Below are 18,708 nucleotides of genomic sequence, written 5' to 3'. Positions count from 1 at the left end.
CCAGCAGCGCGGCGCTTGGTGGGGGGGCGGCGCAGGGCGCGGCGCTGGGGGGGGTGTTTTGGCGGGGGGGTGGGCTCCGGTGGCGCGGCACTTGGCGGGGGGGCGGTGCTCGGCGGAGGGCTCGGGGGGGGCGGCGCTTTTTTTGCTGCTTGGGGCAGCAAAAAAGTTAGAGCCGGCCCTGTCACTGTGACCCCTGAACAGCTGATTTTAGAATTGTGACCAGAACGGTCATTCTCAGCAGGTCATTGTGGGACTATGGCTGAAGGAAAAGGTAATGTAGCAAAGAAATGGCCCAGATTCACTAGCCATTTGCAACAGTTTTTTGAGCAGAAGGACAATGTGAAAATAGATTATAGGGTATTATTGTACCCTATACAGCTCCCAGTACCTAGCTACATACTAAAGCCAGGCCTACACTACAAATTTTTGCTGGTAACACTTGCCTTATTTTATCATGTCTGTGTGTGCACCCATGAGCAATTTTGAGTCCTGCTGCTAACGCCCTGATTCTCTGTCAGCCAAGTTAAACCACGTCCCCAAATAGCATAAAGCCACTATTGGCACGGTACCAGTGTCTTCGTGGATGGGATAACAAGTCTGGTACATATCAATTTCTTTATTAAATTGACAAAATATATTCAAGAGACCATGTTACCAATGTCAGTCAGGTTTATTAATATGGTACAGGAAAAAAGTTCTGTAAGATACCAGTCTCCAAAGAGCAGTCTCCTGCAGCGATGTTACGTTCACCTTATGCAGAAAGTGTGCTCCCCAAGGTACACATTTCAGCTGGTATTATTTGTATGATTTTACAAGTTGCACATTTCTTTATACGTCACTAAAACCCAAACCATCAGTTTGTCCCAGTTCCCATGTTCCTTCCTTATCTTTGTTTTAGATACTCACATTCCAGGTACTTGTCCGTGAAGGTACCTCCCTAGCTTGTACTAAGACTTCGAATGAATGCATCTTGATTTTGACAAGTTTCCTATCTCCTTGTGCTAAATGCTTGCTTCAATAAGTGTAAGGTGTTATGGGATACTTAGCAGAAGTGAAAAGGATTATGGTATAGATCAGTTTAAGCCATATCACTGTCACAATATTTGTACTTAATGCATACTTGTATATATGGTGCAGATAATGTATATTATGATATCTATGTATATGCTAGCCAGCATATATCAGTCAACACTGTTTCAGTTTGTAAAACCCTCTCTTTGATCTGTTACACTAAACTGTATTATTTCCTCTTGCAGACGTAAACTGAATAACTCCAGAGAGCTGGAACCAGTGGAACTTCCCAACTGCCACCTTATTAAAGGAATTGGTATGTATGTGATAGGACTGAGTACTTTTGTATTGGGAGCCTTGCTTTGAAGTCAGCCACTAAAGCCAGGTTTTAAAAAGCTGACTCTGGAAACAAAAATAATTGTGGTCTATAAATACTCTTTTTGCTATTGAACTCCAGTGGGGAAAAAAGAGTCACAGACAGAAAATTCTGTTGTGAACAGCTGGATGTTCAGAATCGAAGGAAAGTTTCAGTTAGTACTGGGATGGGAGGCTGTATAAGTACATTGTCATTGTTTGTCTTTTCACAACCTTTGTCACAGTACCATGAAGATGGAGAGACCAACTAAAGTTCTGTTGCATATCTGAAATGCACATGGTGAGGTGTGGCCATGCTAGTGGGACAGGCCTTCAGATGCCTATCTGCTGGTAATATATTTCCTACAGGACCTTCTGCAAGTGTGAAGGTTTTCAGAGACCACAACAGGCACAGAGTTAACTGCCGTGCTGATAAAAGCAAGCTGGTAAATGCTGGGAGGAGTTGGTGGTTTTAAGATCAGAGTCCAGTCAAAGTGGATATGGAGAAATAGAAAAGGTGTTTAGTATATGAGATACATACAACAGCACACTCCCCTTTCTCATGTTATGGTATTCCAAAGTTCAATGTATTGCATAATTTACCCTGAATATGCAAGTGAGCTATAACACTTGGAAGACAGAGCATCCATGCTTGTGACTAGCCAAGTTAGGAAAAGGGGATTGCCATTACTTTCTATATAGGACATGTCTGAAAATACTAAGCACTGAAGCTATTTCTGCATGTTTATTTGTGCAGACCTAAACACTGTCCCATACAAATTAATTTGAATGTTTCCTGTCTATGAAGAAAACTAAAATGTAATTTTTTTTTCATCTCCTTTTCTTTATAGAAACAAATACAATATTTATGTGTAACTTAGCATTAATGTATATCTTGATATACATTAACTGGTCATTTTGTCCCCTTAATTTAATATTTCTGTTGTGCACAAGGAAAACTGGGATTTATTTTTTAGCTAAATGAGCAATTATAAATTCTCATGGCTGTTAGCCACTTAGCTACATGTTCTTTGGTTAAAATATCTCCTTCATATTTGAGGTAGTGAGCTCAGCATCATAAGGATGGCTTTTTTTTTTTTGTATTTGTATTTGTACAAATGTTTCACCTGTTGAAATCAGCCAGGTCAAAATAGGTTTAGCTGTTTTAAACATTGAAGTTACCATTAACTTGTTTTCTTCCTGTTTCAGAGCACTTATGAGTGGATTTGCTGATTGAAGAATACTAGGTTATTGTGGGAGGGCAAATTAGGCCTATGTCTTGTTTAACAGGATCTTTCTAATGGCTGCTAAAACAAAATCCTAACAGGGTTGTACTTAGTAATATCTGTATATGGCTGAACTCCCTTGTCTGTTTTTTGTGGGATGCTTTGGCTCAGTTGGACTTTACAGCTTTTCTTCTGACCTAGCTGAGTCACACTGTTGATTTCACAAATCTCACTTCCTGACTGTTGCAGGGATTAAATGTCTTTCTGAACTCAAAATTATGTAGTTGAATAAACACAAGTAGAATTTTTTGTGTGAGATAGTGGGGAGGGTAGGTCAGCAGAACTTGCATTTGAAAGCATTTCATTCTTCTGAGGTGAGCCCATATTTGTTAGAGGAAGAGGCAGAATATTCATTTCCCTTGATAATATTTCATGTAAAAGGTATTCTTGATTGATCCCTGTAAACTGGTGTGTTCACTCCCATTTGGGAAAAGCAAATGAGTCTTTACCAAACCTTTTGCAAAATGTCAAGTATCGGGGTAGCCGTGTTAGTCTGTATCCACAAAAACAACAAGGAGTCTGGTGCCACTTTTGCAAAATGCTCATTCTGTTCAGGAAAATAGAACTCTAAATGGCAAAAACAATTTGATTAACTTATGAACAAGATAATTAACTGACCCTCACACACATCTTGGAGCCTGACATTTATATGAAGATTAGCTGAATGCTGATGCCCCTCTTTGCCCGGAGACTGTGGTTGAGAAATAAACAATGTTACAGCTATCCTCCTTACTCCTCTGTCATAACATTCCCAACCCTAACTGAAAACTTTGCTCAAGTGCATTCCTGTCATCTGCTGGTCCTCAGCGCAAAGTCAAAGCAAGGAAACAGACTCAGTGGCTCCAACATATCCGTGGGTGACTATTAATAGTAGCAGTATTCTTATAGCACTTAGGCCTGGTCCCCACTAAGCCCCCACTTCGGACTAAGGTACGCAAATTCAGCTACGTTAATAATGTAGCTGAATTCGAAGTACCTTAGTCCGAACTTACCGCGGGTCCAGACGTGGCAGGCAGGCTCCCCCGTCGATGCCGCGTACTCCTCTCACCGAGCTGGAGTACCGGTGTCGACGGCGAGCACTTCCGGGATCGATTATCGCGTCTTAACCAGACGCGATAAATCGATCCCAGAACATCGATTGCCTGCCGCCGGACCCTCCGGTAAGTGTAGACGTACCCTTACAAGCCACAGTCATGGACAAGGACCCTGTTGTGCTAGATGCTGTATAAACACAGAACAAACTAATAATGTCAAGAAGTTGCTGCAAATTAAAAAGTCAGCATGTTGATATGAAATTGAAAACGTCACTCCAAAATTCACTTCACAGGGTTGGGGCCCCAAATAATAGTCGAATGGCAGCACCAAGATAGTAGAGGTTGCATCACAACTTACGTTTAAGATTGACCTTTCTAAGTCCTCTAAAATCAACATGCTTAGTTGAGTTCCTTTGAAATGTGGTTTGCCTCAGGAGGGGGTAGTGCAGGGTTAGTGACCTAAAATTGGGCTCATTTGAGCTAGGAGTTGCAGAAATATAAGTGCCCCCCCCCCCAAATATCCATTTTTTAAAATAGTTTCTAGGTGGGTTCTTCTTGCCCAGAGCTGGAGATCAAACTATTGTAACGTGGGTCAAAAAGTCTCAATTTTTCAAGTTTTACCCACGGTAGTGCACGGCACCCACTGAATCTTTGGGGGACTGAAATTGGGAACGGTGTTTAAGAACATGTTCACTTCTTTGCTTGTGTAGATAGCAGTCTGGAAGTATTACATTGCACATGAACCAATAAATGGGGGGGGAGGGGGAGAAGGCTTTTTTGCAGCCACTTTGTTTGCCTGGATTGTTCAAGGGAATTTGCTGGCAACATTGTCCCTGGCGAACACTTTGCCACTGACCTTTCTAGTCTTAATCTTTGTACTCCCATGCAATAAAGATTTAATAATTATATTGCTTGCTACAAGTTGTTGTTATAATAGAACATGTTTTTATTTTATGGGGAGGTTTATTGTGAACAAAGCAGAATAGTTAGCAGCCAGTTGAACCAAAACTTTTGTTATATTGGTGTGGGGGGGAGAGGGGTTGTGGCTATGGTAGGGGTGGGAAATGAGAATGGGTGGTAGGCTAGTCTAGGATTGGATGTTTGAGAAAATCTATTTTTAGTAACCCTGGGGAAGTGGCTGCTTCCAGATCTCTGAGCAGATAAAACGTGGTGGTTTCCAAAGAAGCATAGCATGGAGGTTTGGAACTGACCGTGCAGGTACTTTGACAACTGAGGAAAAAGAAATTCGTGCACTGATCAAATAGCCATTATGTGGATTCTAGGTAATTCCTGGCTCATGAGTTTGCAGAAATTTGCAAGAGAGCAAAGAATATGCCATGATATGGAGATTGTTGATAACAGGCTAATTTGGAAGAGAGGTGGTCTGCATTGGCATCATGTTTCCTCCATCAGTGACTTATGAGGTTGTCATCTACTGGACGTTGTTGTGATTCACAGGACGGAAATGATCTGGGCCTTAATCCTAGTGTAAACCTCATTCAATGTGTGAAAACAGATTTGAACCCCATCAGAGAGCTGTGGCTAGGAGCTGTGATCAGTTTTCACTGATTAGGCTGAGTGTTTGAATAATTGCTACAGTGACAATAGGAAAGCTATTAATAAGCATTGGAACAATATTAACTGGGAAATCAGAGGGGTCATGGCTGACCAGACAATATGGACTGTACGGCATAGCAACATTGCAAGCTCTGACCTCCCCCACGCTTTCTCAGAGATAGGATATGTCCATTGGATTGGGTCAGAGGATCTTTCTCTCTCTCAAATGTAAAACTGTCAGTATTTTCCAACAGAAATAGTGTCATTTCTCTCGCTGGCCCTGCCACAAACTTCACCCTCCAACCCATTCTGAAACATGATCAGAAGTACCACCCACTGTAGCCTCTGCATGTGAGTTTGGTTATAGGTGGGGTCGAGAGGAAAGTAATGGCAATAGAAACATTTGTATACTAAGGAGTGGAAACTGCAGAGAGATGCATTCCCTGCTTGTGGTTGGAGGGGGGGCTGGGTACAGAAGTGGGAGGGGCACAGATTGACAGGGTAATGCAGTGAATGGGTCAGGGTGTGGCTGCGGAGGTGTGTTAAAGTAGGGTTGGTGGGGCCCCAGCTGACTGGCTCGGTATGCAAATTGCAGGGCATGATATGTACAGCTCCTAAATGACTATTAATTCCTACCAACAACATATCTTTCTCCTGTTTAAAAATAACCCTAGGAAATTCAATGGCAAAAAAATTACATTACCGCAGAGCTGAGGTTGGTTGGTGTGTGTGTCATCCCTTTGCTGAAAGTTGAATTGAGCAAAACTCACACTTCTGAAAAGCAGGAAATAAGCAGTTAAGGTTGCCCATGCAGTTTTAACTTTGCCCCTTTCAGCAGTGCCCCAATAGACCCTGTTAACATACATACCTTTTATTCTGCCAACCATTTTCTTTTCCTTTTGTCCTTTTAATAGTGTTAGATGGCATTCTGTGGGTGAGCATGAATAGGCTGTAAAAAGAGGTGAAGAGCTTGTACATTTCATCAATAATGAGGCTAGCAGAGTAAAGGTTTTTGTGTTAATGGGGCATATTGGGGCACTGCTGAAAGAGGGCAGAGTTAAGGTTGCCCATGCATGGGCAGCCTTAACTCTGATGCAGCCTTAACTCTGAGTTTCCTAGTTTTCAGAAGTTTGAGTTTAGCTCAACTCAGCTTTCTGCAAGGAAATGACATACCACCAACCTCCTCAACTTTACATTAACATAGATTTGCCACTGAATTCATAAAGGAAGCCAGGAAATTTACACATTTCTACCCATCTGAATAAAATTACTCACTCGTGTGTTTCTGTTGAACTCAGCCATGTAACGTTGCTCATGTGTTTGCAGGATCTAGCCCACTGTAATTACATAAGGATATTTACATGTGTATGTCAGTCTTTTTCCCCCCCCTAAAATCCCCCAATAAAATGTTTTAATCTGCAAAACTAAACTAGTCAGTCTGGCCTCTTGAGTGGGCATGTGATTAATTGACTATCTTGGCTCTGAATAAAGTAATCTTAAACTACTCATTTTGTACATGAGAGAATGGAGTAGCTCTTCCAGTCTATTGTCATGTTAAAAACCATTCACCAGTGGTAGTTTTCAAGTTATTGCAGGCTTGGTTTTGCTATCTAGTCAGAAACTAAACTTGGTGGGAAGATGGGGGAGAAGGTTATTCTCTTTTTATTTAAAAAAAAAAAAAAAAAAAAAAAAAGGCAAATGTCTTTCAAGTTGGCATAACTGCACACCTGAGTTGCAACCTTCAGTCCAAGGTGATCTTTTTAATTGTTAGAAATCTACATCCTGGGTTGGGGAAAAGGGTACATTTAGCTTGTGTTTACAGCTCGTCAAAATCAGGAATTGTTATATAACTGAAACCTCCAATTTGTTTTGCTTTTATTTGACCCCTTCTTGGTTAATTCTTCTTTATTATTCACAAGAATGTTTGCAGAAAAGTTTCATGACTCACTCAAGTGAGTGTTCACATTGGAAGTGCTCTCATGACTGCCCCAAGTTCTCTTCTAGATTTCCCTCCTTCTGTTCAAGAAAGTGCATCAGTCAATCAGTGAGCTGAAACTGTCATAAGTGGGCCAATTGTGCAGCATGAATATCAAATACTTGTTACTAACAGTTTGTGAATAACCCATACGCTAACAATGCTTAGTTTAAGCAATTCATTGAACAACTGCAAATAGTGAACACATTGGTAAAAAATCATGAGTTGTTTGTGTATATCACAAAGAAAAGAGTACGTTTGAATAGGTGATCATTTATGAATTGTTTACCTAGCTCTATTCATATTACTGTCTCAAAATTTGATCTTAATTAAGAATTCATGGAAATTATGATCTTAGGCGTTTCTCCTCATGAACAAGCTATTGCTTTGTTTAACTTGTGTACGTTGCCCTCAGAAACATGATGGAATTGTATTTCATATGCTCAAGCAGGTGAATTTGAAGTTTCATTTAATGTAGTATGGTGCAAGTACAAAATAATTCCATATCCTGACAAAAGAAGGAAAAAAGGACCTTTGTAGTAAATATTTCTAGGGTACTCATCACTGTAGGAAGTGACTGTGACAGTCTGATCAGGGTTCAGGAGTGCAATCCAGGACTAGTGGGGGGTTGTCACCACTTACCCATAACTCTGGGTACCTCACAATGCTCTGTTGCTATAGCTCCTAACCTGGGCCACTTACAACAAGCCTACAAGCATGTGGGTCACACACTGAGCATCTGTGTGCTTACATAGCCCTGGTTCAGCAGCTTTGATCCCAACAGCCTGTCTACAACCTCACTTTGGCTTCCACCAGCCTGGGTTACAACCAGCCAGATGACTCCAACACATTCCCAGTCCTGAATTTCCCCAAAATTGTGTGCCCTAAACCAGTATTTTTCAAAGTTTGTGTCGCAACCCAGTACTGGGTCGCAGCATGTAAGTCACTAGGTCGCCTTGTTCAGCATCCAGGGACCCTAGCGGCTCTGGTCAGCATTGCCGACTGGGACGTTAAAAGTCCTGTCCATGGTGCTGCCTAGCTAAGAGAGGCTAGTGCCTACCTGTTTCGACACCATGCTGTGTCCTGGAAGTGGCCAGCAGCCGGTCCCACTTCTAGGCAGGGGGCCATGGGGCTCCCAAGCAACAGCTCCACACTCCCATTGGCCGATTCCTGGCCAATGGGAGCCGGGAGTGATGGTGCCTGTAGACAAGAGCTGTGCGGACCTGCTTGCGGAGGAGCCCGGACCTGCTGCTGGCTGCTTCTGGGGCACAGCATGGTCTGCAATTCCAGGACAGGCAGGAAGCCTGCCTCTGCACCCCGGCTGCGCCATTGATTGGGAGCCACCGGAGGTAAGTTTGCGCCTGAGCCTCCCCAAACTTGGAACCCCTTCCTGCACCCCAACTCCCACATCCTCAGCCCCATCTCAGACCCTGCACCCCCAGCCCATAGCCCTTCCACACCCCAACCCCCAGCCCTGAGCCCCCCCAAACCTGGAGCCCCTCCTGCACCCCAAACCCATCATCCCAGACCCCAGCCCAGAGCCTGCACCCCCAGCCTTGACCCCCTTCCACACCCCAACCCCCTGCTCCAGCCCTGAGCCCCTCCTGCACCCCAAACCCCTCATCCCCAGCCCAGAGCCCTGACCCCCCTCCCATACCCCAAACCCCTGCCCCAGCCCTGAGCCCCTCCCAAACCTGGAGCCCCTCATCCCCATTGCGTCACAGGCATCAACAATTTTCTTCAACTGGGTCCCCAGAAAAAAAGTTTGAAAACCACTGCCCTGAAGTGTCCAGCCTTCTGGATGTTATACCAATAAAAACTACTAGCAGGATCTTATTAAAGGGGGCAAGATAAAGATGCCACATTTATTATGATAATTTGATTTATGACCAATAACTAATATCTTAATCCTTATATATACACACACACCCACCCCAGATGTTCTGCAGCTGCTGCATAGGTACCAGTCCTGCTTGAGTCTGTGGCTTGAGTTTGCAGCTTGGGTTCGTAGCTTGTGGTGGCTAACTGGCCAGGAAAGCCAGGCACAAGGACGAGCTGGGTCTCTGATGGGCATGCACCGATGCCCTTCCATGTTGGCAGCAGAATGTTACCCTCCTCCAAAGTTTTCCATCTCACCCATCCTTTTTGTAGGCTTTAGTTTGAATCCAGAGTCTATACGTCTTGCTGTGTCATGCTGCCTCTGGGTTTGGTGATTGATCACCCGTCAATTGCAGACATGACTTCCAGCCTGGGACCTGGCTTTGATCTTCCTTCTATTGTACCTTTTCTTTTTAGGGTGGATTCTTCTTACTTTGTTAGGGCTCTTGTCTGCATTTTCAGCCGTTGGTGTTTGAACTCTATTTAATCAGGACAGGTTGGGGCTGGAGGTTGATTCCATCGTCCATACATACCTCATTCACACATCTAATCTAATAAGATTACAGCAGGGTTTGCAAAAATGAAGGTTGCAGCAAGCCCTTACAAAATGGAGTAAGCGTTTTAAAATGGGGTTTGAACTACAATATGGCAAACAGTGAACAGAAGTTACAATATAGACAAGTATAATGGATGGCAAACAGTGAACAGAAGTTACACTGTAGGCATGTGTAATAAATGAATAGAAATTACAATACTGAAACAGTGCAAGTCTCAGTGATTTAAGCAGGAATTGGATTGATAGTGAAACTTACAAAGGCAGCTGACTGAACAGCTATGGCTCTTAACAAGCATTTTAATTGTTAATTAGCCAGTTATTGGGGTAACCAGTTTTATGAATGAATATTGTTTCATTCATAAAACTTTACTTATGAAGTTACATTAATAAAGTAAACAATTACAACAATTTCATTCATGAGTCCTACATGGACAGCTCTGAGAAATAATGTTTGTTGCACCTGTAAAGAGACAAACTGCATCACAGATTATTATCTAAACAGTGCACAGAGTTAGTTCATCATGAAAATAAATAAATGTATTAACAGTAGGACTTAAGTGGTGCTAAGTAAAAGGAACAAAGTTAGAAAGGGTTAAAAGCAAATAAAAGTGAAAACACGTCTAAAAGCACATGTCTAATGTAACAAGATGCAGGCTTTATTGAAAATGGTTTCTCTCACCAGTCAATCATCTCCCAACTTGCCTCTTCTTCAGTCAGTACAGTAAGAACGGCCATACTGGATCAGCCCAATGGTCCATCTTGCCCAATATCCTGTTTTCTAACAGTGGCCTGTGCCAGATGCTTCAGAGGGAATGAACAGAACAGGTAATCATCAAGTGATCCATCCCCTGTCGCCCATTCCCAGCTTCTGGCAAAGAGAGGCTAGGGACACTTCAAAAACAACAAGGAGTCTGGTGGCACCTTAAAGACTAACAGATTTAGAGCATGGTTTTGCATCCCTGCCCATCCTGGCTAATAGCCATTGATGGACCAATCCTTCGTAAACTTATCTAGTTCTTTTTTTAACCCTGTTATAGTCTTGGCCTTCACAGCATCCTCTGGCAAAGAGTTCCACAGGTTGATTGTGCATTGTGTGAAGAAATACTTACTTCCTTTTTGTTTGTTTTAAATCTGCTGTCTATTCATTTAATTTGGGGGCCCCTAGTTCTTGTGTCATGAGGAGTAATTAACATTTCCTAAGAACATAAGAACGGCCATACTGGGTCAGACCAAAGGTTCATCCAACCCAGTATCCTGTCTTCCGACAGTGGCCAATGCCAGGTGCCCTAGAGGGAGTGAACCTAACAGGTAATGATCAAGTGATCTCTCTCCTGCAGTCCATCACCACCCTCTGACAAACAGGCTAGGGACACCATTCCTTACCCATCCTGGCTAGTAGCCATTAATGGACTTAACCTCCATGAATTTATCCAGTTCTCTTTTAAACGCTGTTATAGTCGTAGCCTTCACAACCTCCTCAGGAAAGGAGTTCCACAAGTTATTTACTTACTTTCTCTACACCAGTCATGATTTTATAGACCTCTATCGTGTTTCCCCCCTTAGTCATCTCTTTTCCAAGCTGAAAAGTCCCAGTCTTTTCAATCTCTCCGCATACGGAAGCTGTTCCATACCCCCTAATCATTTTTGTTTTCCTTTTCTGTACCTTCTCTAGTTCCAATGCATCTTTTTTGAGATGGCGCGACCACATCTACATGCAGTATTCAAGATGTGGGCATACCACAGATTTATCTAGAGGCAATATGATATTTTCTGTCTTATTATCTAACCCTTTCCTAATGATTCCCAACATTGTTTGCTTTTTTGACTGCCGCTGCACATTGAGTGGATGTTTTCAGAGAACTATCCACAATGACTCCAATATCTCTTTCTTGAGTGGTAACAGCTAATTTAGACTCCATCATTTTATATGTATAGTTGGGATTATGTTTTCCAATGTGCATTACTTTGCATTTATGAACATTGAATTTCATCTGCCATTTTGTTGCCCAGTCACCCACTTTTGTGAGATTCCTTTGTAACCCTTCACAATCTGCTTTGGACTTACCTATCTTGAGTATTTGCAAATCTGGCCACCTCACTGTTTTTCTAGATCATTTATGAATATGTTGAACAGTATTGGTCCCAGTACAGATCCCTGGTGGACACCACTATTTACCTTTCTCCATTCTGAAAACTGACCATTTATTCCTACCTTTTATTTACTATCTTTTAACCAGTTACTGATCCATGAGAGGGCCTTAACTATCATAGGATGAAAGGGTACTTTGCTTAAGGGACCTTGTCAAAGGCTTTCTGAAAAACTAAGTACACTATATCCACTTGATCACCCTTGTCCACGTGCTTGTTGACCTCCTCCAAGAATTCTAGTAGATTGGTGAGGCATGATTTCCCTGTACAAAAATCGTGTAGACTCATCCCCAACAATAGTTTATGGATTATCATGTGTCTGATAATTCTGTTCTTTACTATAGTTTCAACCAATTTGCCTAGTACTGAAGCTAGGTTTACCAGCTTTTAATTGCCAGGATCGCCACTGGAGTCTTCTCGTGTGTGGTTTTTTTTGTTTGTTTTTTGTTTGTTTTTTTTTAATTGTGTCACATTAGCTATTCTCCAGTCACCTGGTACAGAAGCTGATTTGAATGATAGGTTACACACCACAGTTAGTTGTTCTGCAATTTCACATTTGAGTTCCTTCAGAACTCTTGTGTGAATACCATCTGGTCCTGGTGACTTATTACTGTTTAATTTATCAGTTTGTTCCAAAACCTCCTCTAATGACACTTCAATCTGGGACAGTACCTCAGATTTGTCATCTAAAAAGAATGGCACAGATTTGGGAATCTCCCTCACATCCTCAACCATGAAGACAGATGCAAAAAATTCATTTAGTTTCTCTGCAATGGCCTTATCTTCCCTGAGTTTTCCTTTAGGATCTCAATTTTCCAGCAGCTGCACTGGTTGTTCAGCAGGCTTCCTGCTTCTGATGTACTTACAAATTTTTTAGCTATTACTTTTTGAGTCTCTGGCTAGCTGTTCAAATTCTTTTTTGGCCTTCCTAATTATATTTTTTACATTTTTTGCAATTTTTCCACAAAAGCACAAGGTGCTGGCTTCCTTTGTTGTCTCAGGTGGAAGACCTTTTCCTAGACAGATTGCTTACCTATATTCAGTTCCACAGACTTCAAACCCCATCCCCTTGGGTTGAAGGACCCATTTTTCTCAGCTTGCAAGGGCTCTGTTCCCTTGTCGGTCTAGTGATGGTTGCCTAAAATGGCTTTCTGTCCTTGCTTCTATCTCCCAAAGTTCAGTGACCTTGTTTCAGGAGGCAGGAAGCCCTCCTGTGTGCTCAGCTTGCTGTGCCCACCGGGAAGCTGACCTCACACTGTTCTTCCCTTCCTGTTGGCTTCCCATCCCCCGGTATGTTAAATGGGGCTTCCATTGTTTTGATTTTACCATGTTTTAATTTACGTAGGAGACTGGATGGGAACAGTTCCTTCCTTTGTTCAGCCACACACATTCAAACATAATATCTGTGAGTATTCATAATTCTGAAGAAGTGTGAAGTTCTTCACACAGTGCACAGTCAACTTGTGGAACACCTTGCCTGAGGAGGTTGTGAAGGCTAGGACTATAACAGCATTTAAAAGAGAACTGGATAAATTCATGGCGGTTAAGTCCATTAATGGCTATTAGCCAGGATGGGTAAGGAATGGTGTCCCTAGCCTCTGTTAGTCAGAGGGTGGAGATGGATGGTAGGAGAGAGATCACTTGATCATTACCTTTTAGGTTCACTCCCTCTGGGGCACCTGGCATTGGCCACTGTTGGTAGACAGGATACTGGGCTAGATGGACCTTTCATCTGACCCAGTACGACCGTTCTTATATTCTTATGTTCCTCTGTTCCTCTTATAGTGTTAATACATGCCGTTTACAATTATATTAATCACCAGTGTGTTACAGGCATTCATAAAATCTTACATGATACACTAACATTGTATTCAGCCAGTTGATTAATTTGCTTAACTGAGGTTTAGACCCCCTGTCTTTCTAGTTCAGATAAAGTTTATTTTTCTTGCTGGGGTGTGGCCACGCTGTCTTCCCCCACTTGTTAGCTTGATAGCTTTGTTTATCTGATATATGTAAATGCATTCTCACTGTCTATGAGGCCAGATCTACACTACAGACCTATATTGATATAACTAGGTCACTCAGAGGTGTGAAAAATCCATATCCCTGAGCGACATAGTTATATTGATCTAGACAGCGCTAAGTCTACAGGAGAGCTTCTCCTGGTAACATAGCTACTGCCTCTCAGGGAGGTGGATTAACTATGCCGATGGGAACAGCTCTCCCATTGGCGTAGTAGCGTCTTCACTAAAGCCCTACAGCGGGTTGTGTATCTGGATTCCCCTTACCCTCTGCCCTTGGATTGTTGTTAATGTGACAGTGACAAATAGAGTAATTAAGTTTATTTTATCAATTTATTTAGATTTGACAATGTAAAAGATGCACCAGCATACAGAAGCGCTAACAAACTTCCAATGGCCTAAAAAAGCATTAAAAACTAATATATAAATTTAACTCCAGACAACCCCTTGCTCCCTCATCCAGGACTGCACCCTCCGACGTCACCCCAGTACCTGTCAAATCTCATATTGAGATTATAATTCATGCTGGGCAGCAAATGATTTTTTTCTATCCCACTAAAATGTTTGAGATTTCAAAATCTTCCCCCCCACCCTGAAATATTGGGGTGAAATGTCAAAATCTCAACAAAATTTTGCAAACTGGTGGAGAAAAAAAGTTAGTTCTGGTCAACTGTAATGTTTTGTTCTGATTCTGACCATTTTCATTTTTTTCTTAATATAATTAGCTAAAATTTTGAAACCAAAGGTAATCTCAGACTGGGAAAATGGAACTTTTCATTTTGAAATGAAACTGACAATTTTAAAACTTTAAAAATGGTTTTTTGTGTGTGTGTGTGTGTGTTTCCCCCCCCCCCCCCAAGTAAAAGAAATTGCTGAAATAGGCTTTTTCCTCTGAGACACAAGGCGGGTGAGGTAATAGCTTTTATTTCTATTGATGAGAGACAAGCTTTCGAGCTTACACACAGCTCTTCTTCAGGTCTGGGAAACATACTCAGAGTGTCATAGCTATATACAAGATAGAACAGATTGTTTAGCATGAGGAGTCAATGAACAGTTTGGTTTTGAGGAACTGGCATTGTCTGATGAAACATTTAGTTGAAAAATTCCAGACCAACTTTAATTACAAATAGACTGCACTCACATTTTCTCCTTTCTGGGTCTGTCTGCTTGTATTTACTGTGGCTTTTAAATATGAGTCTAGGACTGACACTGTCTACATATTGCTTCCAAAACAAAGCTTCCATGTATGCTTTAATCATGGCTTGAGATGGTGAAGTCCTAAGCGAGAGAGACACATCTTGCTGTATGTCTCCATCTCCACAATTGTCTTATCTGTGAAGATAACATCATCAAATGTCTGTCTAGCATTAATCCATCTTTTGGCTTGATGCTTGCATTTCTTTTTCTTCACATCTTGAATGGGCAGGCAGTGGTTAGAGGACTAAAATGGAGGACTCATGATGACTGTACACAGTTAACATACATGTACGGTGTCCCAAAATTTGCAGAACTAGTTTTGTGGTCTATCTAACTTCTGCATAATGCCATTTATGGTATTTTTGGTGGGTTTTATAGTTGCTTGTTTATGGTGATATCAAACCTACCTTGGCTATGTAAATACATTTTAGGTATTGTCTGCTAATTAACTTCCTCCATTATTTTTATAATTTCATCTTGTATTTCAATAAATCGAGATCATAGTAAGACTGATGCTTTAGGTTAGTTTTCCACAACCAGTCTTTACTGTACCTATGAAATTAAATATGCACTTTGAAATATGGCTTGTGGGTGCTATCACACTCTAATTGCAATGCACATTTGAGTGGATCTCTTCACAGGTCTTTCAGTGTAGTGGTGACTGCAGGTTTATGCAAAGGCTGGACCTATTGATGGGGTCTGCTCATTCTGTAGAACAGCACAATGATTTGATTGGTGCTGCACTATCTCCGTGTATGCCCCAGTGATGGTTCCTAAAAACTGTGATCTCATATAGTGGGATTTATGTATAGCAACTTTTGTTGGGAGTCACTCTGAGGTCTTGCATGTGAATGTCATTTGTAGATAGTGATAGGAGTGCAGTAGGAATGCCAACTTTCTAATCACGCACAACCAAACACCTTGGCCCTGCCCATGTCCCACCCCTTCTCTGAGGCCCTGCCCCAACTTGCTCCATCCCCCCTCACTCCGTTGCTCGCTCTTCCCCACCCTCACTCACTTTCACCAGGCTGGGGCAGGGGGTTGGAGTGCAGGAGGGGGTGTGGGCTCCAGCTGGGAGTATGGGCTCTAGGGTGGGGCTGGGGATGAGGGAGTTAGGGTGCGGGGGGGGGGGGGGGGGGGGGGCGAGGGTGGGGCGGGGGAGGGGGGGGTTAGGGGGGGGGGGGGGGGGGAGGTTGAGGGCTCCGTCTGGGGGCGGGGTATGAGGGGTTTGGCATGTTCGGGGTATGAGGGGTTTGGCATGCTCAGGGTAGGGGGCTTGGGGTGCGGGAGTGGGCGCTGGGTCCCGGCGGCGCTTATTGCAGCTCTGAGGAAGTGGCCGCCAGGTCCCTGAGGCCTCTAGCTGCAAGGGCGGCCAGGTGGCTCTGTGTGGTGTGTGCTGCCTGCATGCCCACAGGCGCCACCCCCCTCAGATCCCATTGGTCGCAGTTCCCGGCCAATGGGAGCTGCGGAGCCGGCAGCTGGGCGTTCCGGACACCTGGCAATGCTATTCAGGGCCATGGAACAGCACACAGTATGGTGAGTTATGGGGGCACTCTTCAATCCCGCTGGCTGTTAGGAGCTGGTGGCCTGGGTAACTTTTGGGATAGTATAGTAAACACTGCTAAACTTATTACAGGAAGTAGGGGTCCTGGCAAATATATTGCTCATACAGGTTCCAAAGGCCCAGAAAAGGCAGCCACTTGAGATGGCTCATGGATGTCTGGGCCCATATACCACCAGCCCCATGGCCTCCCAGAGCTCATTGCGGAGTGTCCTACCATGGCAGAAGCAAAAAGGCTACTCAGGCTAGAAATGTGTGAGCAAAGCTCGAACACTACTTGCTTGAAAAGTTCAGTGAAATTGTACCAGAGAACGGGAAAGATGTCTGGGTCAAGACAAACTTGCATCGCTGCAAATGGAGGAAGGTCATGACTGCTGGCTAGCTTTGTGAGCCTGTCCAAGACAAGCTCCCTAAACCAGCCACAAATTGTTCTATCTCTTTCCTGAATCTGACCATAGCAAGTAATTTTTTTTGGACTCAAATATTGTTAGTGGGTTGTTTTTTGTCTGCCAAATCATGTAGTTTGAATGCCCAGATTCTGGCTTGCTTGCAAGCATTCTTTTGAAGTCTCTGTTTAATTTGAATTCTCAGGTGTTGGTTCATGTAGCTTTCAATCACTGGAAGTATTTCTTTTTTTTTTGTTTGTTTGTTCTGAATGCATTGAATATTAGTTGCATTTTGTAATTTTATTTGAATTATTTTGCCTGCAGAGGTATGTGCTTTGAATGCACCTAAGGTATTTGCAAAAGTATATATCCTGTTTTCTTTCTATTGATTTTTTTTTTTTTTTTTTTTTTTTTGTTGGCGTTGTACTGACAGTGCATGCTCTTAAAATAAACAGGCTAATTTAAAACAGAATTCCTTTGCTCCCTGACCATGTGCAGTCCGCTTCCATTTTGGGAAGGGAAGGACAGGGAAGGAAACGGGGACAACATTTCTCAAGCTATAGAGGAAACAAGTACATTAATAAGGGCAGTAAATCACATCAATTAGAGCCCCTGTCCCTTTCCTCAGTGGGTTTTCTCTGGGTTCAGCTTGGTCTTGAAGAGGTCCTGGTTGTCTGTTGGTTCTGAATCCTCCATGTCCCCATCCTCAACAAGCTCTTCCTCACTGTGCAAATCTAGGGTGCCTTATTCTGGTGTCATGAGGTGTCTGCTGTCACTCACAGGTGAGATCCCCGCTCAGTATCGCATCTAGCTCTCCATACTAGAGACAGGTCTGGGGGACAGAACCATATTTTTTTGCTGCCTGGGCAGCAGAGTTCAAAATTCCACCAGAGCTGTCATTGCTGTGGAGACAGTGGCATTGTAGGCTTGTTTCTGGGGGAATGTTTGTGCTGATACACATAATATAGCATCCACACAGGCATTGTCCCAGTAGAAGAATACCAGTAGAGACTTCTGTCACTCAGTGAAGTTAAACCACTTCCCTGACAAAAGTTCGGGTATTATCAGGACTCCAGTTTGAGTGTAGATGCATGCAAGGTTGTGCCAACAGGAAGCAAGCTTTGTTGCTAAATATTCATAGTGTAGATAACTTCCTCAGTTGGCTGTACTCCAAAACCAACATCCCTCCTGCTGGGCTCTTGAGCCTCCCAGGAAAGTTGTTCCATGCTGCAGGACAAACACTTAGCATCCGTGAGTCATTTCCACATTGTGGTGCATTTAGAATGATTTAAAAAATATATATATATATATGATTAAAATTATTCAATAAACGCTAATTTAATTCATTGCATTAATCAGGAGTCTTGTCTTACAACTTAGGGCTCATGTGTGTAGTGTACAGTGTTGTATGCCATTGTTGTTCTTCCTTTCAATAGAACATCTCATCTCGCTGTCACATAACCTCTCTCTGACATCTACCCATCCAACCACCATTGTTCCAACTATTGTCCCCACCATTCCAATTCAACTTCTTGATTTTTCTGATAGAAAATCAAGGTAAACGATTATAAAACTTCCCAGAAATGTCTCTTGTCTTCAGGGGGCATAAAATCCTCACTCAGATCATTCTCAGCTTGTTTACTCCTGACTTTTGCCTTTCACATCATTCGCTTCACATATGTGGTTAAACTGAAATGTCTTATACCTAAGTCTAGGTCTTATACCAGGCTGTTTCAGGAATTCC

General features: G+C 42.7%; 1 protein-coding gene across 1 annotated transcript in view; it reads left to right on the top strand.

Annotated features, from left to right (window-relative positions):
- LOC117872230 (serum paraoxonase/arylesterase 2-like) overlaps nt 1–18,708 on the top strand; it is a 49,773-nt gene that overhangs the window by 8,137 nt on the left and 22,928 nt on the right. The window contains exon 2 of the mRNA XM_034760486.1: nt 1,257–1,327. Within this exon, the coding sequence (XP_034616377.1) occupies nt 1,257–1,327 (71 nt within the window). The remainder of the gene's footprint in view (nt 1–1,256; nt 1,328–18,708) is intronic.

The sequence above is a fragment of the Trachemys scripta genome, chromosome 2, assembly GCF_013100865.1.
Source record: "Trachemys scripta elegans isolate TJP31775 chromosome 2, CAS_Tse_1.0, whole genome shotgun sequence".
Taxonomy (NCBI): Eukaryota; Metazoa; Chordata; order Testudines; family Emydidae; genus Trachemys; species Trachemys scripta.
This window is presented reverse-complemented; position numbering and strand designations above follow the sequence as displayed.